The 20,958-nt window shown below is 42.2% G+C and overlaps 1 protein-coding gene across 2 annotated transcripts; it reads left to right on the forward strand.

Moving 5' to 3' along the window:
- The first annotated feature begins 13,652 nt into the window (after positions 1-13,652).
- On the forward strand, positions 13,653-20,585 carry LOC136497102 (uncharacterized). 2 transcript variants are annotated; one of them, XM_066492886.1, is made up of 4 exons: positions 13,653-13,968; positions 15,174-16,780; positions 20,104-20,238; positions 20,333-20,585. In XM_066492886.1, the coding sequence occupies exon 2, from the start codon at positions 15,274-15,276 to the stop codon at positions 16,456-16,458; it is 1,185 nt and encodes a 394-aa protein (XP_066348983.1). In that variant the 5' UTR covers positions 13,653-13,968; positions 15,174-15,273; the 3' UTR covers positions 16,459-16,780; positions 20,104-20,238; positions 20,333-20,585. The 2 variants fall into 2 exon arrangements, with proteins under 2 accessions (XP_066348983.1, XP_066348982.1); XM_066492885.1 differs by having other exon boundaries at positions 20,104-20,585.
- The last annotated feature ends 373 nt before the right edge of the window (positions 20,586-20,958 follow it).

Below are 20,958 nucleotides of genomic sequence, written 5' to 3' on the forward strand. Positions count from 1 at the left end.
CAAATGCTTGACTTATGAATGAATGAGATGATCCAGAATCAAACAAAACGACTGTAGGATGATTGTTGATAGAAAATATACCGGCTATCATGGGCTCTCCTTCTGGGATGTCATCAATGGTGGTGTGGTGCACACGAGCTTGGTACTGATTCTGCTGCTTCTTGGGATATGGGCAAAACTTCGCAAAGTGCCCAGGTTGATTGCAGTTGAAATACGGTCCTCTTACTTGAGTAGCAGCTCCAGATGAACTACCTTGTCCGGTCTTGGCTTGTGGCACTGCCATCTTGAATGGCTTCTGATTCCTCTGAGGTTGCTGGGCATTCTAATTCCTCCATTGGGGTGGCCTGAACCTTACACTAGGGGCAGGCGGACGATACGCTGAATGATTTGCCATCGGGGCTCTTGGCTGGGATGGACCTGACTCAAAAGCCCTCTTGCGAGTCTTGGATGTAGCATATACATTGTTGTTCTTTTCTTACTTTAAGTAGTTACTAACAAAGTCATTGAAACCAGTTCTAGTGTTAGTACCCATGTGCTTCATCATCTTGGGATTCAGACCTCTCTTGAAACTAGCGATCTTTTTGGCATTGGTATTCACCATGTCAAAGGCATAGCGACTTAGATTGTTGAATGCATGTAGATACTGTGTCACAGTCTTGGTGCCTTGATTCAGTGCTAGAAATTCTCCAAACTTCATTTCTATCAAACCAGGTGGAATGTAAACTCCACGAAAAGCCTCAGTGAATTCCCTCCAAGTAATGTGGGCATTGGGGGGAAAAGAGGTGCGGTGGTGCTTCCACCACATTCCTGTAGGGCCTTATAGATGATGAGCTACATACTCAATCTTCAATACTTCTATCATCCTTAGAACATGAAACTTATCTTCCATGGTGTTTATCCACTCTTCTGCATCCAATGGCTCTACCGCTTCTTTGAAAATTGGTGGTCTGGTGTCCATAAAGTCCTTGAAACTGCTATGCTAATTTGCTTCATGTCCACCTGGGTTTAACCCATGGCAAGTGTTGTCAGCAATGTGGCACAATGCAGCTTCCATGTTCTGCTGCATGCCCTCCATGTTGCGTTGACTTCTAAGGAACTGTGCGAAGAACTATTCTGTGGTATACGATGGAGGAGGAGGAGGTGGTGGTGGATCATGGTTCTCATTCCCAGCGGCACTGTCACCTACCTCAGTCGTGTCATACATGGTACGGCGAGTGTTTGGCATTTGCATATTTCAGCAACAGTAATTATGAGGTGATGTTGTAGAAATTGTAGGTGAATAAAAAATTATACCGTACTGAATTCACTAGAGAGAATAAATTCATACAATAAAATAGGGGCATAATAAGTCATTCCAATTAACACAACATCACTAATTAGATTACTTAAGCGCACACATTGCATCCATTACAACCAAATTGCTAGCATACATACACTGGACTTTTTGATGTTCAGATATCACCACAAACTCATCCAAGTTTTCCAACATTACATCAAGGTCTTAGTCTTTCTACTCATGATTACATGCCAGACATGTCAACCATGCAAAAGGTCATCGCAAATGAAACCCTAGTAGCTAGCGCAACAACTACTAGCCTACTCATCGTGGTCGTTGTCTAAGTCAAAGATGTCGACATTGTCCCTATCCACATCATTGTTGTCATCATCACCTGGTGCCTCAGGCTCTTTGGGATCCTCGTCCTCATCTAGATCCATCTCTGCTGCTCCAGGCGAAACGTAAGGGTGGAGCTGGTTATTCAGCTGATGAACCTCCTCATGTAAATTGTCGTTGTACTCTTCTGCATTGGCCAGCTGTTGCTCTAGCTCAACCTATCGAGCTCTTAGAACATCTTCTGTGGACCAGGCTTCATTCCTTTGGTGGAGCACATGGATCAACATGCGCTTAGCATTCCTGTTGGCGGTGGTCAGCGCTCAACCTGCTCTCTCAATGCACGTACGTCTCTGTCATAGGCTCTAGTCCTTAGGGTCGCCTGATCCCTCTGATGAGTCAACTAAGCCATCTCTGCACTAAGCCTCTCAATCTCGGTGTCGTGATCCCTCTAAAGCTAATGTCAATCATCGCGGGCATGACCAAGAGCACTAGACACATGTCTTAGGCTACCTTCTACTCCATCAAAAGCCTTCATCACTGCGAACATGGCGCTCATAGCAGGGTTATCACTGTTCTATCCTTCTACCGCACCAATCTCCAAAGATCTTCCTCTTGCTTGTTGCCATGAGTCAGTGGAGGGGTTTCCCCTCTGGAAAGACTCTAGCTAAAGCGGCTGCCAACTCCTGAGGAAAATGATCCATGATATCCCTTAGTATCCCAAAGGCTGCCCTGTCAGCTGCTTCTTCAGCAGTCCTGCTAGTTGACTCATAACACCAACCAGTCTACTCAGAACCGTCACCTTAGGGATGAACAACGGCCTCCATAGTAACCAAGAGACCTTCCCCCAACTGCTCATTTGTCCAGAAGTAGCGGGGCTCCATTCCATCAGGATAGCCTACATAGTTGAGCACCCTCCACAAGAGTGTGGGCATCCCAAACTCTCCAAGAAACGTGTGGCACCAATGGGTACGTGGAGCAAGCTGATAGCGGGGAGCTCTGCCTCTGGTGGACTTGCGAGCAGTCTGCTTTGTGTGTGCCATCTGTAGCAAATTTTGTTTTATTACTCACGTGAGAACAAGGTTAAGTTGTCATTTTTATCAAAATGAGATAATCAACTTATAAGGGGAGGAACAATGCCATGAATGATATGTAACAACATGATGCATGCATGTTCTGTACGTTCTCACAAACTTAGGAAAAATAACAATTGCTAGCGGCATAGACGGTGGCATACAACGGTCTCTCATAAACGTAGCTAATAAGTACTACATGATAGCGCTGTTATGTACCTGCAAAAGATCCACTTTAGCCCAAACCCTGACAGTATGAAAAATATGCACGAAAGCAGTAAGGTAATCTACTCGCTCTACACGCATCCCCAGATATGCGTACAATGGTAGCAACTACCTGAACCATCGTCCTATCAATGGCATTGTCACCACAGGACAGGAATTCCCCACACATTGGATACCTTCATACAAACACGCGTATGGCATGTAAATAATCCGGCATCATATAAGCACTTCCCTAGATCAGTAGTGTATCCGATCATGCTCTCACAACTCTCACTTACCGAGGCATAGAGGCAATGGATCCATGCATTACCACTCAAGTGAATGGCACTCATACAATAGCACGCTGTATGAGCAACGAAATAGAAATATGATGCAAAGACCCCCAAGTCAGTACTTAATTAAGCCACCTAGAGTACTTAACTGGGCATAATGGATATGACCATTGGCACACTCTTAAGTTTTAAATTAGAGGTTGAAACACCTATATACTATAAGTTCGTAACTAGTTTTGTAACACAAAACCCTTTTGTTTTAAATACACGCATGAACAGTAACCTGTTAAACCTACTCTGATACCAGCTATAATAGAACCAACCAATTATACGAGATTAAGTAAGGAAATCTTCCGCCTGAAGCAGATAATTTAGCAAACTTAAGCCCGTATAACCCGATAGTCCGTGAAACCACGAAGGATTTCAAATCAATCGACATACAAACCAAGATCGTACAAGTTTAGCAAGTATCATCACATGTTACATAAAGTTTGCAATGATAGTTGGATACATCATAGTTTAGAATATAAAGTTATTACAACCCAAGTTCAAACTGAAATAGCAGAAGCAAATAGTTTCAAAGCCACACACACTTTTGGTTCAGATACAGTGCCAGTAGGTAGTCATCTCTAACAAAAGCATCAGATGAGAGATATGGAGTGACCATTGCCCTTGGTCCTAGTTGTCACCCATCGCCGGGTACAGGTAGTTAATGCAATAACCGTAGTACATTTGACCATCTGCAACAACAATGGGAATAATGCCCTGAGTACGAGAAGGTACTCAGCTAGACTTACCCGTCTTAAACCAAAATAAAGCGACACCAAGGATTATGCAAGGCTTTCTTTAGTGGGCTAGCTGACTTGTTTGCAAAAAGCATAAGCTATCATGAAGAAACCATTTTAAGTACTTTGCATCATCTTTATTATGACCTATCCATCTAGGTAAGCACATGTACTATAGCAATCACTTGATTAACCAATAACATCTAGTTACCAACTTAGATTTAGCATATCCCATACCATCCAAATAACCATTAGTGTTCCATCATAATTACTACGATGCTGTAGCTCGAGTCAAGTGCTCACTATCCAGGAGCGATGGCAATTCGAATCGATTCCTAACCAGCTGGTGATTTATTCCTCACACAAACCACACTCACCGATCAAGTGAGCTACAGATCACCAATGACACTTTCCAAGTAGCCACGGGATAACAGTCAGGGACCGCACTACCTAGGGACCGCCCGACAGCCAAGACGCACCTTGGGCTCACTCTTCGCGTCCTCGTCATACCCCCTTCAGCACCAGTCTGCCAATCCGAGTTGATCCTAGCTCGAATAGTGTCACTAGCTTCGCAGTCGAACGGTAATTTATTTGGCCAGTTAAATGTGAGGCATGCATTCAACATGATAAGAGGGACGAGCAATGATCAGTCCTTAATCGACATAGACGAAAAACTAACAGCACCCCTAGAACCCTGTTTGGTTGCCTCCAACTTTTTCTGTTCGGTCTCCAATTATCCATCACACATGGTTAATTCTAGGATATCATTCTTTCCATAGCTAAATTCTTCTAGTAACCACCTATAAATGTAGGTGACCGGATATCACCGATCGCTACCGGTCTAAGCAAGGCTAAGCAGTTATTCGATCCCGACCTAACAGGGTAAATAGGTAATAAGGTAGGCAAGGATAGTAATAATGCATCAACGGTTTCAATCAACTCCTACAACTTAATGCAACAATATATAAACTTATATATAGAAAGAATTGCTTTTATAAAGTAGGAGACTTAGAATACTCCAGGGCTTGCCTCGTTCGAACGAACTAGGTTGATGATCCACGCACTCGGGCAAGTCCTCTCCTTGCTCCTCTTCCCCTAGGCACCTCCTGTGCCTGGATTTCTTGTGGATCTATCTCGGTCTGCTCTTCCTGAACTGCTACTAGCAACTCCTCCTACGATCCTGTATGATCCAGATGTATAAGTGCTCATGCATAGGTGCATCAGAGAGATGACATGTAATGATCATGATGCATGGAATGTAGATGCACATTTTTAACTTTATTGGACATAGTAGAAGTAAAGCTCTTCTACAAGGTAGCCAACATCATCCAAGAACATGTACTACTATACTACTACTACAACCACTATACTAACATGCCAAGTCACCACAACAATCTAAGATGCTTCAAAGATACACCAAAGCAAACATTATTAACCGCTTTACCTAGGGTCGAGAGGTGGTGCTGGTGGCTCAAGGAGGTGGAGGTGATGGTGGAGCAGTTGTGACCGAGACAAATTGACTAGTGGAGCTACGTTTGTGGTGACCGACTGTGGTGGAGCTGCGACAATGATGCAGCAAGCTCAGAGTTCCGCTTTGGCAAGGCAGAGCAAGAGGGAGGAAGTACGAGCGGGCGAGTGGAGTGATGTGCACTGTGGACGCGGCCATCTGAGCCGATGACAGCACCTGACGAAGCAAATTACTGATCTTCTAACTCCAAATTCGTGGCGATTTGTTGAGAGGAGTATTAACAAAAGTTGTAGAGCTACATACGATCTACAATTTTGCTTAAAGGACTATGGCCTAAATCCTAATGGTTTCGCAAGTTATAACATCCCAAAGTACAACACATAAAACTATAATTCAATCCCAGACTTAGAAAAAATTTTAGTCAAAAACAGTAATTCTATTGCTATTTGTGAGTTGTTTTTGAGCATGCTATGCACCAAATTAGGTCTTGACCCAAAAATAAAAGTTGTTGCCCTAGTCAAGTACAACAACTTTGCTTAAGGGTGCACAACCATGCAAAGTTCTAGAGTATAGTTCAACTTAGGTCAAACATGCAACTTGAAAATGATAGCTTACACTATAACCATGACTTAGAGGCCAATTGGGTCCAAGTCATGAATTCCAAAGTTGTTCCATGTGACATTGTGAACATGTTAAAGGTACTCCTAGGGTCCCATAAGCATTTCACACATTGATCACATGTAAACCCTAGCCTAGGTATAAATTTAAAAGGCATCACATGTGATATAAGCAAGATATTGAAGATAGAATTTGACATGCTCATGCTCATGAATGCTCAAAGATACTTGTGCTCTTACAATGCCAATGCCAAATGCATGCTTAACACCAAGGTGTTACAGCCAATTTTTCAAAGTTGAAAACATTAATTCTATTGCTACTTGTGAGCTATTTTTGAGCATGCTATGCACCAAATTAGGTCTTGACCCAAAAATAAAAGTTTTTACCCTAGTCAAGTACTACAAGTTTGCTTAAGGGTGCATAGCCATGCAAAGTCTCTAGAGTATAGTTCAATTTAGGTCAAATATGCAACTTGAAAATGATAGCTTACACTATAACCATGACTTAGAGGCCAATTGGGTCCAAGTCATGCACACCAAAGTTGTTCCATGTGACATTCTAAACATGTTAAAGGTACTCCTAGGGTCCCACAAGCATTTCACACATTGATCACATGTAAACCCTAGTGTAGGTATAAATTTAAAAGGCATCACATGTGATATAAGCAAGATATTGAAGATAGAATTTGACATGCTCATGCTCATGAATGATTAATGATGCTTGTGCTCATGCAATGCCAATGCCAAATGCATACTTAACAGCAGGGTGTCATAGCCCATCCCCCTTAAAGAAATCTCGTCCCGAGATTGGAAAGACCTACCAATCCTTGTAGAAATTGGGGTAGGCGTCACGCAGAAAATTGTCCCTTTCCCACGTACCATCTTGCTCACTATGGTTGTTCCACACCACTTTATAGAACTTAACCACCTTACTTTGAGTCATTCTCTCCATTTCTTCTATCACCCGGATAGATTTTTCTTCATACGTCAAATCAGACTGGATCTTAACACTAGTGGGTTCAATGGCTTCTTCAGGTACATGAAGACATTTCTTCAATTGAGATACATGAAAAACATTGAAGATAGCCCTCATCTCTAGTGGTAGTTGAAGTCTATAAGCTACTGGTCCACATTGCTCAATAATTTTGTATGGGCCCACATACCGGGGCACCAACTTTTGCTTCACACCAAATCGCTATACCTTAGGCTTGAACACCAAATTCGTGGTGGTGTTTATTGATGACATCTTAGTCTATTATGAGAATGCGAAAGATCATGAAGAACACCTAAGAGTTATCTTAACAAGGTTGCGAGAACATAAGTTGTATGCTAAGTTTAGCAAATGCAAATTTTGGTTAAAGAAAGTACCTTTCCTTGGTCATGTGTTATCTGAAGATGAAATTTCAGTAGATCCAGGCAAAGTGCAAGAAGTTATGGATTGGAAGGCCTCGACTTCAGTTCATGAAGTTCGGAGTTTCCTTGGATTAGCAGGTTATTACCATCGTTTCATTCCAGACTTCTCTAAGATAGTCAAGCCTATGACCAGATTGCTTTAGAAAGATGAGAAATTTGTGTGGACTCTAGAGTGTGAAGCTGCTTTTCACACTTTACGGATTTTGTTGACCACCGCTCCGATTTTAGCACAGCCTGACATAGAAAAACCATTTGATGTCTTTTGTGACGTATCTGGTATGGGTTTGGGGTGTGTGCTCATGCAAGAGGGCCGAGTCATTGCCTATGCCTCGTGTCAGCTGAGGAAACATGAGGTTAATTACCCAACTCATGATTTAGAGCTAGCCGTGGTTGTTCATGCTTTGAAGATTTGGAGGCACTATTTGCTTAGCAATGTGTGTCACATTTACACTGATCATAAGAGCCTCAAGTACATCTTCATGCAACCTGAGTTGAACATAAGACAAAGAAGGTGGTTAGAGCTAATTAAGGATTACAACCTAGAGGTGCATTATCATCCGGGCAAGGCAAATGTTGTTGCAGATGCTTTGAGCTGAAAGTATCATAGCAAACCATTGCTGGAAGATGGATTTAACCTACTGCATCGTGTAGTTTTACATAATCTCACCATCAGTTGCTCTCTTGAAGCTAAGGTCATGGAACTCCAAAAGTCCAACATGGGTATATTCCATATCAAGAGAAAGATGGAAGAAGAAAAGACTAAACATTTTAGATTAGATGAGGGAGGTGTACTCTGGTTTAAGGATAGACTTATTGTACCTAAAGATAGAGAACATAGAAACCAAATCTTAGATGAAGCACACTCTTCTAAATTGTCCATCCATCCTGGTAGTAGTAAGATGTACCAGGATTTGAAGAACCGGTTTTGGTGGACAAAGATGAAGAAAGAGATTACAACATATGTAGCTAGATGTGATACTTGCTGCTGAGTCAAAGCCATTCATTTGAAACTAGCAGGGCTACTCCAACCACTGCCTGTTCTAGGTTGGAAATGAGAAGAAATTAGCATGGATTTCATTGTTGGTCTCCCAACCACCTTGAAAGGTAATGATTCCATCTGGGTAATTGTAGACTATCTAACAAAGTCTGCACATTTCATTCTAGTTCAAACAGTTTACCGCCCACATCAATATGCAGAGCTGTATATCACCCATATAGTGTGATTGCATGGGATACCAAGAACCATTGTGTCTAATAGAGGTCCATAGTTTGTAAATCATTTTTGGGAACATTTGCATAGTTAGTTGGGTATCAAATTGATTTGAAGTTCTGCTTATCACCCTCAAACTACTAGGCAAACAGAGCGAGTAAATTAGATTCTTGAAGACATGTTAAGGGCTTGTGTAATATCTTCAAAGGGTTCGTGAGAGAAATGACTACCTTTGGCTGAGTTCTCCTATAACAATAGCTATAAGGAAAGCATCAAGATGGCACCTTTTGAGGCTTTATATGGCCACAAGTGTAGAACTCCTCTAAACTTGGTTGAGCCAGGCGAAAGAAGGTATTATGGTATTGACTTTGTTAAAGAAGCCAAAGAGCAAGTTCGAATCATTCAGCAACATATAGAAGATGCTCAATCAAGACAGAAGAGTTATGCGGACAAGAGAAGGAGTCCTCTTATATTTGAAGTTGGTGATTATGTGTACTTGAAAGTATCACCGATGAAAAAGGTACAGCGATTTGGTGTGAAGCGAAAGCTGGTGCCTCGATATGTGGGCCCATACAAAATTATTGAGCAATGTGGACCAGTAGCTTATAGACTTCAACTACCACTAGAGATGAGGGCCATCTTTAATGTTTTCCACGTATCTCAATTGAAGAAATGTCTTCGTGTACCCGAAGAAGCCATTGAACCCACTAGTGTCAAGATCTAGTCTGATTTGATGTATGAAGAAAAATCTATCCAGGTGATAGAAGAAATGGAGAGAATGACTCAAAGTAAGGTGGTTAAGTTCTATAAAGTGGTGTGGAACAACCATAGTGAGCAAGATGGTACATGGGAAAGGGATGATTTTCTATGTGACGCCTACCCCACTTTCTACAAGGATTGGTAGGTCTTTCCAATCTTGGGATGAGATTTCTTTAAGGGGGAGGGGCTATGACACCCTGCTGTTAAGCATGCATTTGGCATTGGCATTTCACGAGAACAAGCATCATTGAGCATTCATGAGCATGAGCATGTTAAATTCTATCTTCAATATCTTGCTTATATCACATGTGATGCCTTTTAAATTTATACCTACGCTAGGGTTTACATGTGATCAATGTGTGAAATTCTTGTGGGACCCTAGGAGTACCTTTAACATGTTTAGAATGTCACATGGAACAACTTCGGTATTCATGACTTGGACCCAATTGGCCTCTAAGTCATGGTTATAGTGTAAGCTATCATTTTCAAGTTGCATATTTGACCTAAATTGAACTATACTCTAGAGACTTTGCATGGTTGTGCACCCTTAAGCAAAGTTGTAGTACTTGACTAGGGTAACAACTTTTATTTTTGGGTCAAGACCTAATTCGGTGCATAGCATGCTCAAAAATAGCTCACAAGTAGCAATAGAATTACTTGTTTCGACTTTGAAAAATTGGATGTAACACCTTGGTGTTAAGCATGCATTTGGCATTGGCATTGCACGAGCACAAGCATCTTTGAGCATTCATGAGCATGAGCATGTCAAATTCCATCTTCAATATCTTGCTTATATCACATGTGATGCCTTTTAAATTTATACCTAGGCTAGGGTTTACATGTGATCAATGTGTGAAATGCTTATGGGACCCTAGGAGTACCTTTAACATGTTCAGAATGTCACATGGAACAACTTTGGTATTCATGACTTGGACCCAATTGGCCTCTAAGTCGTGGTTATAGTGTAAGCTATCATTTTCAAGTTGCATGTTTGACCTAAGTTGAACTATACTCTAGAACTTTGCATGGTTGTGCACCCTTAAGCAAAGTTGTTGTACTTGACTAGGGCAACAACTTTTATTTTTGGGTCAAGACCTAATTCGGTGCATAGCATGCTCAAAAACAACTCACAAATAGCAATAGAATTACTGTTTTTGACTGAAAATTTTTCTAAGTCTGGGATCGAATTATAGTTTTATGTGTTGTACTTTGGGATGATATAACTTGCAAACCATTAGGATTTAGGCCATAGTCCTTTAAGCAAAATTGTAGATCGTATGTAGCTCTACAACTTTTGTTAATACTCCTCTCAACAAATCGCCACGAATTTGGAGTTAGAAGATCAGTAATTTGCTTCGTCAGGTGCTGTCATCGGCTCAGATGGCCGCGTCCACGCGCACGTTAGTGGTCGACCGGCCATAGGCCATGTCCGCCGCATGGCGGCCGTACACCAGCAATGGCCTGGCTAGTCAAGTCGAAGCGTGCACAAAGGCGTCGCGCCCCTGCAGCTCACTCCACTCGCCCACTCGTACTTCCTCCCTCTCGCTCTGCCTTGCTAAAGCGGAACTCCGAGCTCGCTACATCACTGCCGTAGCTTCGCCGCCGTCGGTCACCGCAAACATATCTCCACTGGTCAATTTGGCAAGACCTACCGTAAACGCAACTCCGCCGCAGCTACTTGAAAATGATAGCTTACACTATAACCTTGACATAGAGGCTAATTGGGTCCAAGTTATGAATACCAAAGTTGTTCCATGTGACATTATAAACATGTTAAATGTACTCCTAGGGTCCCACAAGTATTTCACACATTGAACACATGTAAAACCTAGCCTTGGTATAAATTTAAAAGGCATCACATGTGATATAAGTAAGATATTGAAGATAGAATTTGACATGCTCATGAATGCTCAATGATGCTTGTGCTCATGCAATGCCAATGCCAAATGCATGATTAACACCAGGGTGTTACAACCACCACCAGCAAGAAATCTCTAATCTTTCATTAAAAACCACAAGTTAGGTTTTTGTAGAAAAATCCAAAGAATGAGAGCTACTTCTCTCGAGCTCACCATGGATGAGTTGAAGATGTTGAAGAGGTCCATGAGGTGATGCTGATGCTTCTCTTCTTCTTCTTCCTTTCCTTCTCCATTCCTTTCTCTCTCTAGTTCTAGGGTTCATCCTTGTTCTTGAGTGTAGAGAAAGGGGAGTTGCAAATGAATGAGTGAGAGTGGGGATGAAGTGGAGTGGCTTCAGTTGATGAAGAGCTCCAACTCATGCTGACATGTAGGTCTAAACAATGCAAATGGAAAATAGCTCATTTCCCACTTATCTTCACTGCTTTGTATCTTACCGGACGGTCCGGTAGTTCTCGTGGACTCTCCGGTGATCCTCTGTCTTTGTTGAATTTATTGAATAATTGGGAGACTTGGTATTGGGTAAAGATATCATATCCAAGGGTGACTTTTGACCTTGAGATGATGCTGATGATGTCAATCAATTATCTTATGATCTGAGTAAGAGCTTTTCATTCCTTTGATTATTAGCCTGACCATGTCCATTCTGGGAGACTTTGTGAGGATGATTGATGAATTCATGACAATTACATGGGTCCAAGGTATCAGGGATCTCCACAAGTGAACAAGCATCTAGGCTCACAGCTTTCGATAGCAATTTCATAGGGCTAGGGTAGAGGTTCAAATTGGAATGACATTTTAGGGCATTACATTTCTTCTCCATCATCGGGGAAGCAACCTCACCGCCGACGAGCCCTAGGATAGCACTGAGTGATCCCCTTCCAAATCTCTTACACACTCTTGTTGTAACCCCCTAATTTGGGTGCTCTCGAATACAAGAGAACTACTACTGCTGGACGTAAGGCCCTGATAGTCCGAACCAGGATACATCACCATGTCTTGTGTTTGTTCTTGAGTCCACCCGAGCCATTGGAGACCCACACTCAGTGACACCTAACAAACAACAATGCTTGTTGCGGTTTCTACCCCATGACACCTCCCTCTTCCACCATCCTAGAATCCCCCTACTCTTGATCGAGGACCTCCAAACCGATTGAATTGACCAAAAATGGCTAGTAGAGGTTGTAGAATGTGAGGATTTGGGAAGTATCCGAACTGTGGCCATCGTGGTTGTTGGAAGAATTGCGGCGATAGAGGGTATGGATGCTATTGGAACAAGCCCTATCCCCCACCACCCCTATTCATTCCACTCTTCGTTGAGGTTCCTTGTGCGCGGACCTCTACCCTTTGCCCTGTTAGCCATGGCTTCCCTCACCACCCGCACAAAGCTCTTCTTCTCCTCCTTCGAGCAGATGGATTATGCGAAATTCAATCTACGAGGACTTGAATCACAGACATCCCTTGGCCACCTAGATGACAATCAACAGGTATGAAGGATTTGTTCATCCACATATCTCTCCGAATCCAAACCAGATTCTCCCCAAACTTCTCCTCTTGACCCCTAGTTTTGAGGCTACTGTGTCGTGCACTTGGAACAAACCAGAGTTGCCCCCATAACTCCTAGACTTCGCCTTCTCCTCCAGATGGATTTTGGGTTATGGATGTAGAAGCTAAACGAAACGATTCCATAGCATCCATGGCTGAGATTTTGCCACCTACCTCCCATCCATGATGCCACATCGCCCACCTCCACCTAGCCTAGCTTGTGGACCTTGACCACCACTCCTTTGAGGAACCCACCTTTGGGAGACCTTTCTCATTCATTGGACTCGACACCACCCTCACCTTCCTCCGGTGAGGATGATCGCTCTTCTTCTTTACCTCTTTCTTCGTAGGGAAGCGTGCCTCACATCGCTTATCCCCTCCAACGACCTCAGTTGACTGATGGTGATTGGCTGATCCTCACTAGAATGTGGGGAGGTGACGACCCCTCGCCTCTAGTGATGCCATCCAGACAATGCCTTTTTTCATGGCTGGGCATGTACATGGAACTGCGTTTTATCCTCTTTGATCACATGGGATGAACTATAAGGTTTTGTATTAGAAGTTGAGTTGAACTTGTATCACTGTCTCAATAATAGCGTTACGTGCGCACCATTTGATCGAAAATGTAACGGGACAAGTATTAGAGCTAGCAAAACCAAAATGACAAAGGAAAAAAAAAACAAAATGACAGAAAAAAAATCCGTGAAAGGAGACTGCAGCCAGGAAGTGAGGAAGAAGGGAGGGGCGAGTCAGAGACAAGTACAACAACATCGAGACCGAGACGGAACGGAGAACGGCCGCAGCACCAACACCAAGCCCAACCCAACAGCAGCCAGCAACCTCGCACCACCACCTCCTCCGTCGCAGCATCAGGCCAGCAGCCGCCGGCGCCGGGCGCCGAGGCGAAGCACTCCAGCCCTTGTCCCCTCCTGCTAACGAAGCCTTCCGTGAGAGCACGCCTCGGCGACATCGCGGCGACAGCTGCTGCAGCCCGTGGAGCCCGACGAGAGCAGCTCCCGATCGCTCCTGCCACCCACGGCCTCGCCCGCGCCTGCGCGCGCGCAGCAGAAGCAAAGGTGAGAGCTCTGCGCCCCGTTCCAATCCCCCCGCCTCGATCCAACCCCACGCGCGGCGCGGCCGCGGCCGGCAATGGCGTACCGGCGGCCAATGGCGGCCTCGCCACTTGCCAGCGCGGCCTCGGACTCACTATTTGGGCGCCGGGGAGCTAGAATTCGGGTGCGGAAACTTCGCTTTGGGGTCGGAATTTGGGTGACCCGGATTGGATCAGAGAAGGCGAGCTGGGGATTGGGGAGTTTGAGCTCTACACCCGTGTCGTGTCAGGGTTTGGTATTGCCGTGTAAGCTTGTTGGTCGATGTCTTCTTGCTATGCGCACGGGTTGGAGCTTGAAAGTTTGAATTTCGTGCGAAACCGTAGCTGTATGGTCTCTTTGATTGAGGTGTTGTGGATTTGATCAGCAAACCTTGGGTTTGTGGAACTACATATATGATCTGAACATTTCAACAGTATCTGTCCAAAATTTGGTCACTCTGGAGCTTGCTATTTGGCTTCTCTGTTTGGTGGATATTTGGAGATGTTTTTTTGTCCTTCGAAGTAAGATGATTTTACAGGACCAGGCTTATTGAAGCTTGCTTCTGGCAGCAGGTGGTCATAGACTTTTTAGTTTGTAGACTCTGGATTGGAGTGTTCTTTGTTATGCCATAGTTACTTCTGTTTATCACAGAAAACATCAGTTTGAATTTTGTGCTGTTGTGAATAAAGGTAGCTTGGTCACATCAGGGAGACATGCCCCCTTTTTTTTTGTTCTGTTTAGTTTCAGTTTCACAATTGCTCTTCTTTTAGTTTAGAGTTGACCCGAACGTGCCATTTTTAATGGAATTAGTAGTGTGAGTTCCTTTGTTTGTGGTTCATTTTCAACATGAGTTTGATTCCATTCCTACATTTGTTCAAGCTATGCTGGCCTGTATTGGATTGCAAGAGTTTGTATCATTATGGGCTAATGCATCTTTGGTGTATGCATGACATATGGGGTAGACTAATCCTAATTTCTGATTGCTTTCATTAAAGTTTTTTTTTATCCCACAGTCACCTCATATCTCAATCCCAATCCCGTCCACCAAATCTATACCAAACACATCTTTAGTATTCTATTGTTGGAGATACTGATTAACTGCCATTGTCTACTGGCGGCATGTTTTTCCATGCTGTTGTTGTTACTTTACACTTGTTATATGTTTTTGATTGAGATATTTGTCATTGCAGTGATTTTCCACGATTGGCAGTGGAGTATCGGATTCAGAGTTCTTCGTGGTATTCTACTTTGCAGTTCAGTTGTAGATATATGGAATTCCTTTCCTGAGAAATGCCGTCCTCTACAACACCATCAGTACAACCCACACCAAGCCTTCAACCATTACCATCTCCTGCAGTAGGCCAGAGTACTCGTATTGATGTTCGTGAGATCAAGTCCAAGATTTTTAAGAGGATTGGGCCTGAACGAGCAAGGAAATACTTTCAGCACCTGGAAAGGTTCTTATCTTCAAGACTGAGCAAGAATGAATTCGAGAAGCTCTGTCTTGTGGCACTTGGCCGTGAAAACGTCCCATTGCACAACCACCTTATCCGTTCCATTCTACATAATGCCAGTCGAGCTTGTGGCCCACCTGTAATTAATGATCCTAAGCTGGTCAGAGGTGCCACCACTTCTGGCCATGCAATTGTTCCTCCTGTCTGGGACAATGGTGGTGTGTTGAACCTAAATGTCAAAGAGAACAAACCATTAAGCAGAAGGGAAAATGTACTAACCCAAAAGTCATCACTGGATCATTGTGAGACTATTATGCTGGAGAATGGTGTTCATCATTTGAGTGATCTGAAGAGATGTACACAATTTCAAAAAAGTGACCATTTGGAGCCACTTATCAAGCGACCACGTGTGGAGAAGGAACCATTCAGTTTACATAATTCTCTGTACAGCAATGGGTCTGCTAAGGCTTCAAGAGAAAACCTGGGACAAGAAATTATACACCAATCCCAAGGTCCAGTGCAAGCACCACTTGGCATTCAGTTACGTCCTGGCAGTTTTGGTGTGGCCCAAATACCTTTACTTCTTGCTTCTGTGAGTTCAAAGGATACCTCTGACACCTGTATTGAAGTTGGTGAACTCTGTGAGACTTCGTCAGTGAAGAAGAGGATGGACAAAATGGCAGAAACATCTGGGTTGGAAGGGGTCTCGATAGAGTGTGCCAATTTGTTGAATAACGGCATTGATGTTTTCGTGAAGCAGTTGATTGGATCTTGTGTTGAATTAGTTAGATCAAGGTATCAACATGGCAAACTAAGACATGAGGCATTGAAGCAGCAGCTGTGCCGAAAGCTAATAAATGGTGTATCAGTACATACCCATGTTTCTGGGCAGAGTTCTATTATACCTCCAGAGACAAATTCCATCTCCATGCAGGACTTAAAGACAGTAATAGAGTTAAACCCTTGTTTGCTTGGGATTAATGCATCACTGCTACTTGAAAAGATCAATTCATATGACTAGTAGGATGGAGCTAGTTGTATTCATCTTGTCACAAGTTCCTATGATCTTGATGGTCTGTCTTGTTTCATGGCTGTTATAATCAGGCCAAAATTTTACTGATGGGTGGTGGTGAAGGCAGGTGCATTCTGTGGAGTACCCTGATTGTTTTTCATCTCATCTGCGGTGCAATCTTCCAGAATAAACAAATATCTGCATATCTGCTGGGTGCAGTATGAACTCATTCATTTCGTGCACCTAAGGACCACTATGGCAAAAGGGCTTCAGAGATAACTATGTTGCTGGACTCCAAACAAATTGAGGAGCCATATCACAGATTTGATCTGTAAGTTTATCACAACTAATATGTGCTTGTGCATTTCAACTTTTACATTTGTAGCATAGATACAGCTGTTGCTAGTTATTTATTTGCACTCAATTTTGTTTCAATGTCACAAGAAATAGAAACTATTTATAAGGCATATGTTGAGAACACTTGTAGTGTTGATGTATGAGTATATTTTCATCAGAACTGGTGGAAACAAGGACTAAACTGACACTAGTCATGCCCAACTATTAAGATATAACAGTTGTTTCTCAAAGACAACCTTTTGTAAGATAGTAACTTCTGTTGAGCTCTTGGCCCCAATCATGCCAATAACACTCCACTGTTCGTATTGTGGTACTTGGCACACGATTTCCATGTAGTCATCTGCTGTCGCTGAGACAAAGCAGTACTATGGTATCAAATACACTTTCTTCTTTCCCTTGAGTTTTAAATGTTACCGTACTGGCATGTGTCTTACATCATTTGCAGTTTGAATGAATATATTGTTCCTTACTAGGATGAATGAATATGTGCTTAATTAGCCTTTATTCTTTAGTAGCACTGCTAACCAATGGGATCGTAACAGGCAGCACCTGTTTCAGAGAGGTTTTATTTAAGTTCCCTAGAAATTTCATCCTAGTCAAGTTTTGAAGAGGTTTAGTAAGGTTAAGAGATCCTGTTTTCAGAACTTTACCTATCATTAATAAAGCATATGAATGAACATATTTTGAGGATTTGGTTGCTATAGATAGGGTAAACTTTTCTGTGGACAGAAGGGATCCACTTGACAAGTGCGTAATATTGGTATGAATAGCTAAATGTAAAATAATGATAAACTATATATATCTTTGTGATGGGCTTAGATTGGTATTGGGTGGGAAGCGTAGATTGTAGTGGAAGGAGGTTTGAGGGCAAGGGACGGGGACAAGGCAGTGGCCTGTGGTGCCCGTGCGGCAGGAGGCTAGCAGCCTGGGCAGCAGGGGCAGGGGCGGTGTGCGGCACAGGAGGGAGGGAGAATCTAGTATCTCAATCTGAATAACTTTGTTATTCCGCTATAATAAATGACAGTGCAAACCCCATTTATCAATGCAATCTACTATCTCAATCTGAACACATTCGGGGTGGAATAAGTATATTGGTAGATGTACTTTTATGCAGGCTTATGGATTAGAGGCCTAATACTGTCATGTGATACAATTGCATTATCTACACAACTATTCATGGTTCATTATATCACCCACACTGTTTGTGCAAAACCCACTAGCACCTTGTAAGTTGAAAACTAGAGATAAGAACAGTTCTGTTGTTAGTTTGGAAGGTTTCTTTTTCTATATGTTCTATCTATTAGGCATATGTTTCTTCAGTCTAAAGATCTCTGTTTCAAAGGTGTCGCATGGACACCTAAGCTTATGTTTCTTCAGTGTAGATATCTCTGTTTCAAAGGCGTCGCTTAGGCACCTACTATGTGTCCAGGCAGGTGCAGCTCATCTTGGGTGTCTAATTATGCCTTGTCGCCTAGGTGATAAGGTGTACGCCTTGGGTCACCTTTGAAACCATGCTAGAGATCATTTCTTAAATCTCATATTGGGTCATGCCTATAAGAGAGAAGAAGTTTCATACCCATTATGAATTATGCAATAGTGAACTATTCTATCAGTATTTAGTCTACTTGGTAGTTACATCCTTGTGAATATGTTCACAAAATCTACAAATAAAAAATACAGAGTAGGTTACAACTGCATAACTCGCTGAAACTCTGGCATGGTACAATGCATTTGGGGATCTTTTCACCATGTGATACACCTTGTGGTCTGGATGGCTTGTTGTCAAGGACTCCAGGTTAAGTGGGTAAATCTTAATATACCACCGTTGCTTACTGCTTAGAAAACGTGAGGCCGGTATCTTACAGAGGTATGCTATATGCATGATCATCTGAGCAGGTTTTCAATCTCTTAGATGCAGATAAGAGATGCAGGAAAACTGCATTATTAAATTGTAAGTTTGAATTTCATAATGCTTCTGTAATGATCTTTTGGTCATTCATAAAAAAGAAGTTGATAGACATTGATAGACATAGGGAATAGATCTAGGGAGGGAGAAGATCTATTTGGAATGATTGCAACACATCTCACTATGTACATGGCTCTACTAATAGTTATAGTTAGTTGATGTAAATAATTCATTCCCAACTAATAGAGTAGATACCATACAGTCTCATAGATTTTGAAATGATAAGCCTCATTAAGCCTTGCCATTGTGCCAATTGTCAGTGTTACTACTGTTTACGCATGAATATTCTCATATGGCTACTGAAGCGCATGACAAATCTGTTGTACAACAATTCTAGTGAGGCATTGGTTGTCAGGTTATTACTGCCGACCAAACAAGAGTGACTGACATTTAATTGCTTAGTTCCTTGATTTATTGTTACTGAATTGCTCTCTGAGGTGTTATGCACAGCACAGCAATCCTGAACATTCTGTATCTTGATGATATGCACATGGTTTGGTTTTAATGATAGACTAATAAAACAAGAGGCTATGGTTTCGTGTGAGTGGGGTGTATTGAGAAGGTTTGCTCTAACCATCCTGTTTGTACGATTTCCTTTCTTAGAGCAAGTACAATAATGATATTATAGCCAAGCTAATGCTGTGATATGGAGAAGAGAAGAGAGCTTAGCTCTTATACAAGCGACAAGCTGGGCATGGGAGATTATGCAATAGTGGGCCCAAGTAGCAAGTGTATTGAGGAGACATAGAAAAGAGAATTTGAGACATTGTGCCACATAATAATAAAAGAAAAAACTTTTTGTAGACAAATAGGAACAAGTAATGTATCACTTTGCTATTATAACTTGACTCATAGCCAAGCACTTGACTCTATTATTGACCTTGCTCTTAATGAAATGTCATGCAGCTCTCATGCGTTGTTCGAGAAAAAAAAATTAAGCAGGGAGTTAGTAAAGTTTTTGTTTTCATGTTTAGAGGGATTATTCTCTTTTCTGAGGATGAAGTGAGTGCCAGTATTGATGTTTAGAGTATTACCCCTTGTGTAAATGTACCCTAGAGATTGGACCAATTTTTTTGTGCATCATTTTTTTAAAGCCCACTTATTGATAAACAGACGATGTGTACAAGGTATGCAATGTTTGAGTCTTTGTATTCATGCCCTTAGCTTGATTCATGTTTTGTACAATATATACATGGATAAACATCTGTGTTATTATTGACTGACATTTGGTGAAGAACATTACTTGTGAAGTTTTATATGTTTCTGAATTTTCTTTCAAGCTTCAAGCATTATATGCTGATGATAGCAATCTGTAAATGGGTTATGTCCAGGATTGGGAGTCACGCCCCCCAAAGCTTTCCTCTGCTGCACTGACCTCTGCAATTGATACGAAGATAGGATAGTGTGAAACAAAGCCTGGTGGCTGTTTCTTCGTGCTGTTTGCCCGAGTGTTGGCAAACCATTTGGTAGGCTCGTTATCTTATGGCAGAAGTACAGGTTTTGGTATATTCGGTTCCCTGAACTGACAAATAGTGGAAAATCTTATTTTGGGTCATGCAGTTCATAATCATGGTTTACTGGCACGCAAAGTGTTGCGTCCCCAGGCACACTCTCCTTACAGAGTGCAATAATGCGACAAACCACTCCACTGGTTTATCCATGTTGGTTACTGTGTAAGCACCGATAGATTTGTACAAGCAAATGAATATATCATGTGTAAACCACTCATACATAGTGTTGGTTTCATGTTGATTTCCCAAATTTCCCAAATATATTTTATCCTGTATTATCTTTGTATAAACAAGTTCTATGATGACACATCTCAATTCTTTCTGACTACTTACATTGTAATGCAACGAAGTTATCATAGTAATAGTATCGGCATCCATTGTTTGGTTCTAACGCATAAACATATGCTACCACGGTTCCATTAAGGTGGCTGCTGGCATAAATATATTGTTGCGTGGTTTGGCTATGAGCATGTTTGGATACATATGACTAGTTAGCAGTGCCTAAGGGCATATAGGTTAGAAGTAGATTCTTTTTTTATCAAAGAACCCTTTCCCAAACTATACAAACGTCTTCCAAAGCATACGGCTTTCTAGATGTATATGAAGATCTTTAGACAGCTGGTCTGAATTATATTTGGTTGGCTAGCTAGCTGGCAAACAACTAGTTGAAGATTT

This window comes from Miscanthus floridulus, chromosome 12 (genome assembly GCF_019320115.1).
Source record: "Miscanthus floridulus cultivar M001 chromosome 12, ASM1932011v1, whole genome shotgun sequence".
NCBI classification, from domain to species: domain Eukaryota; kingdom Viridiplantae; phylum Streptophyta; class Magnoliopsida; order Poales; family Poaceae; genus Miscanthus; species Miscanthus floridulus.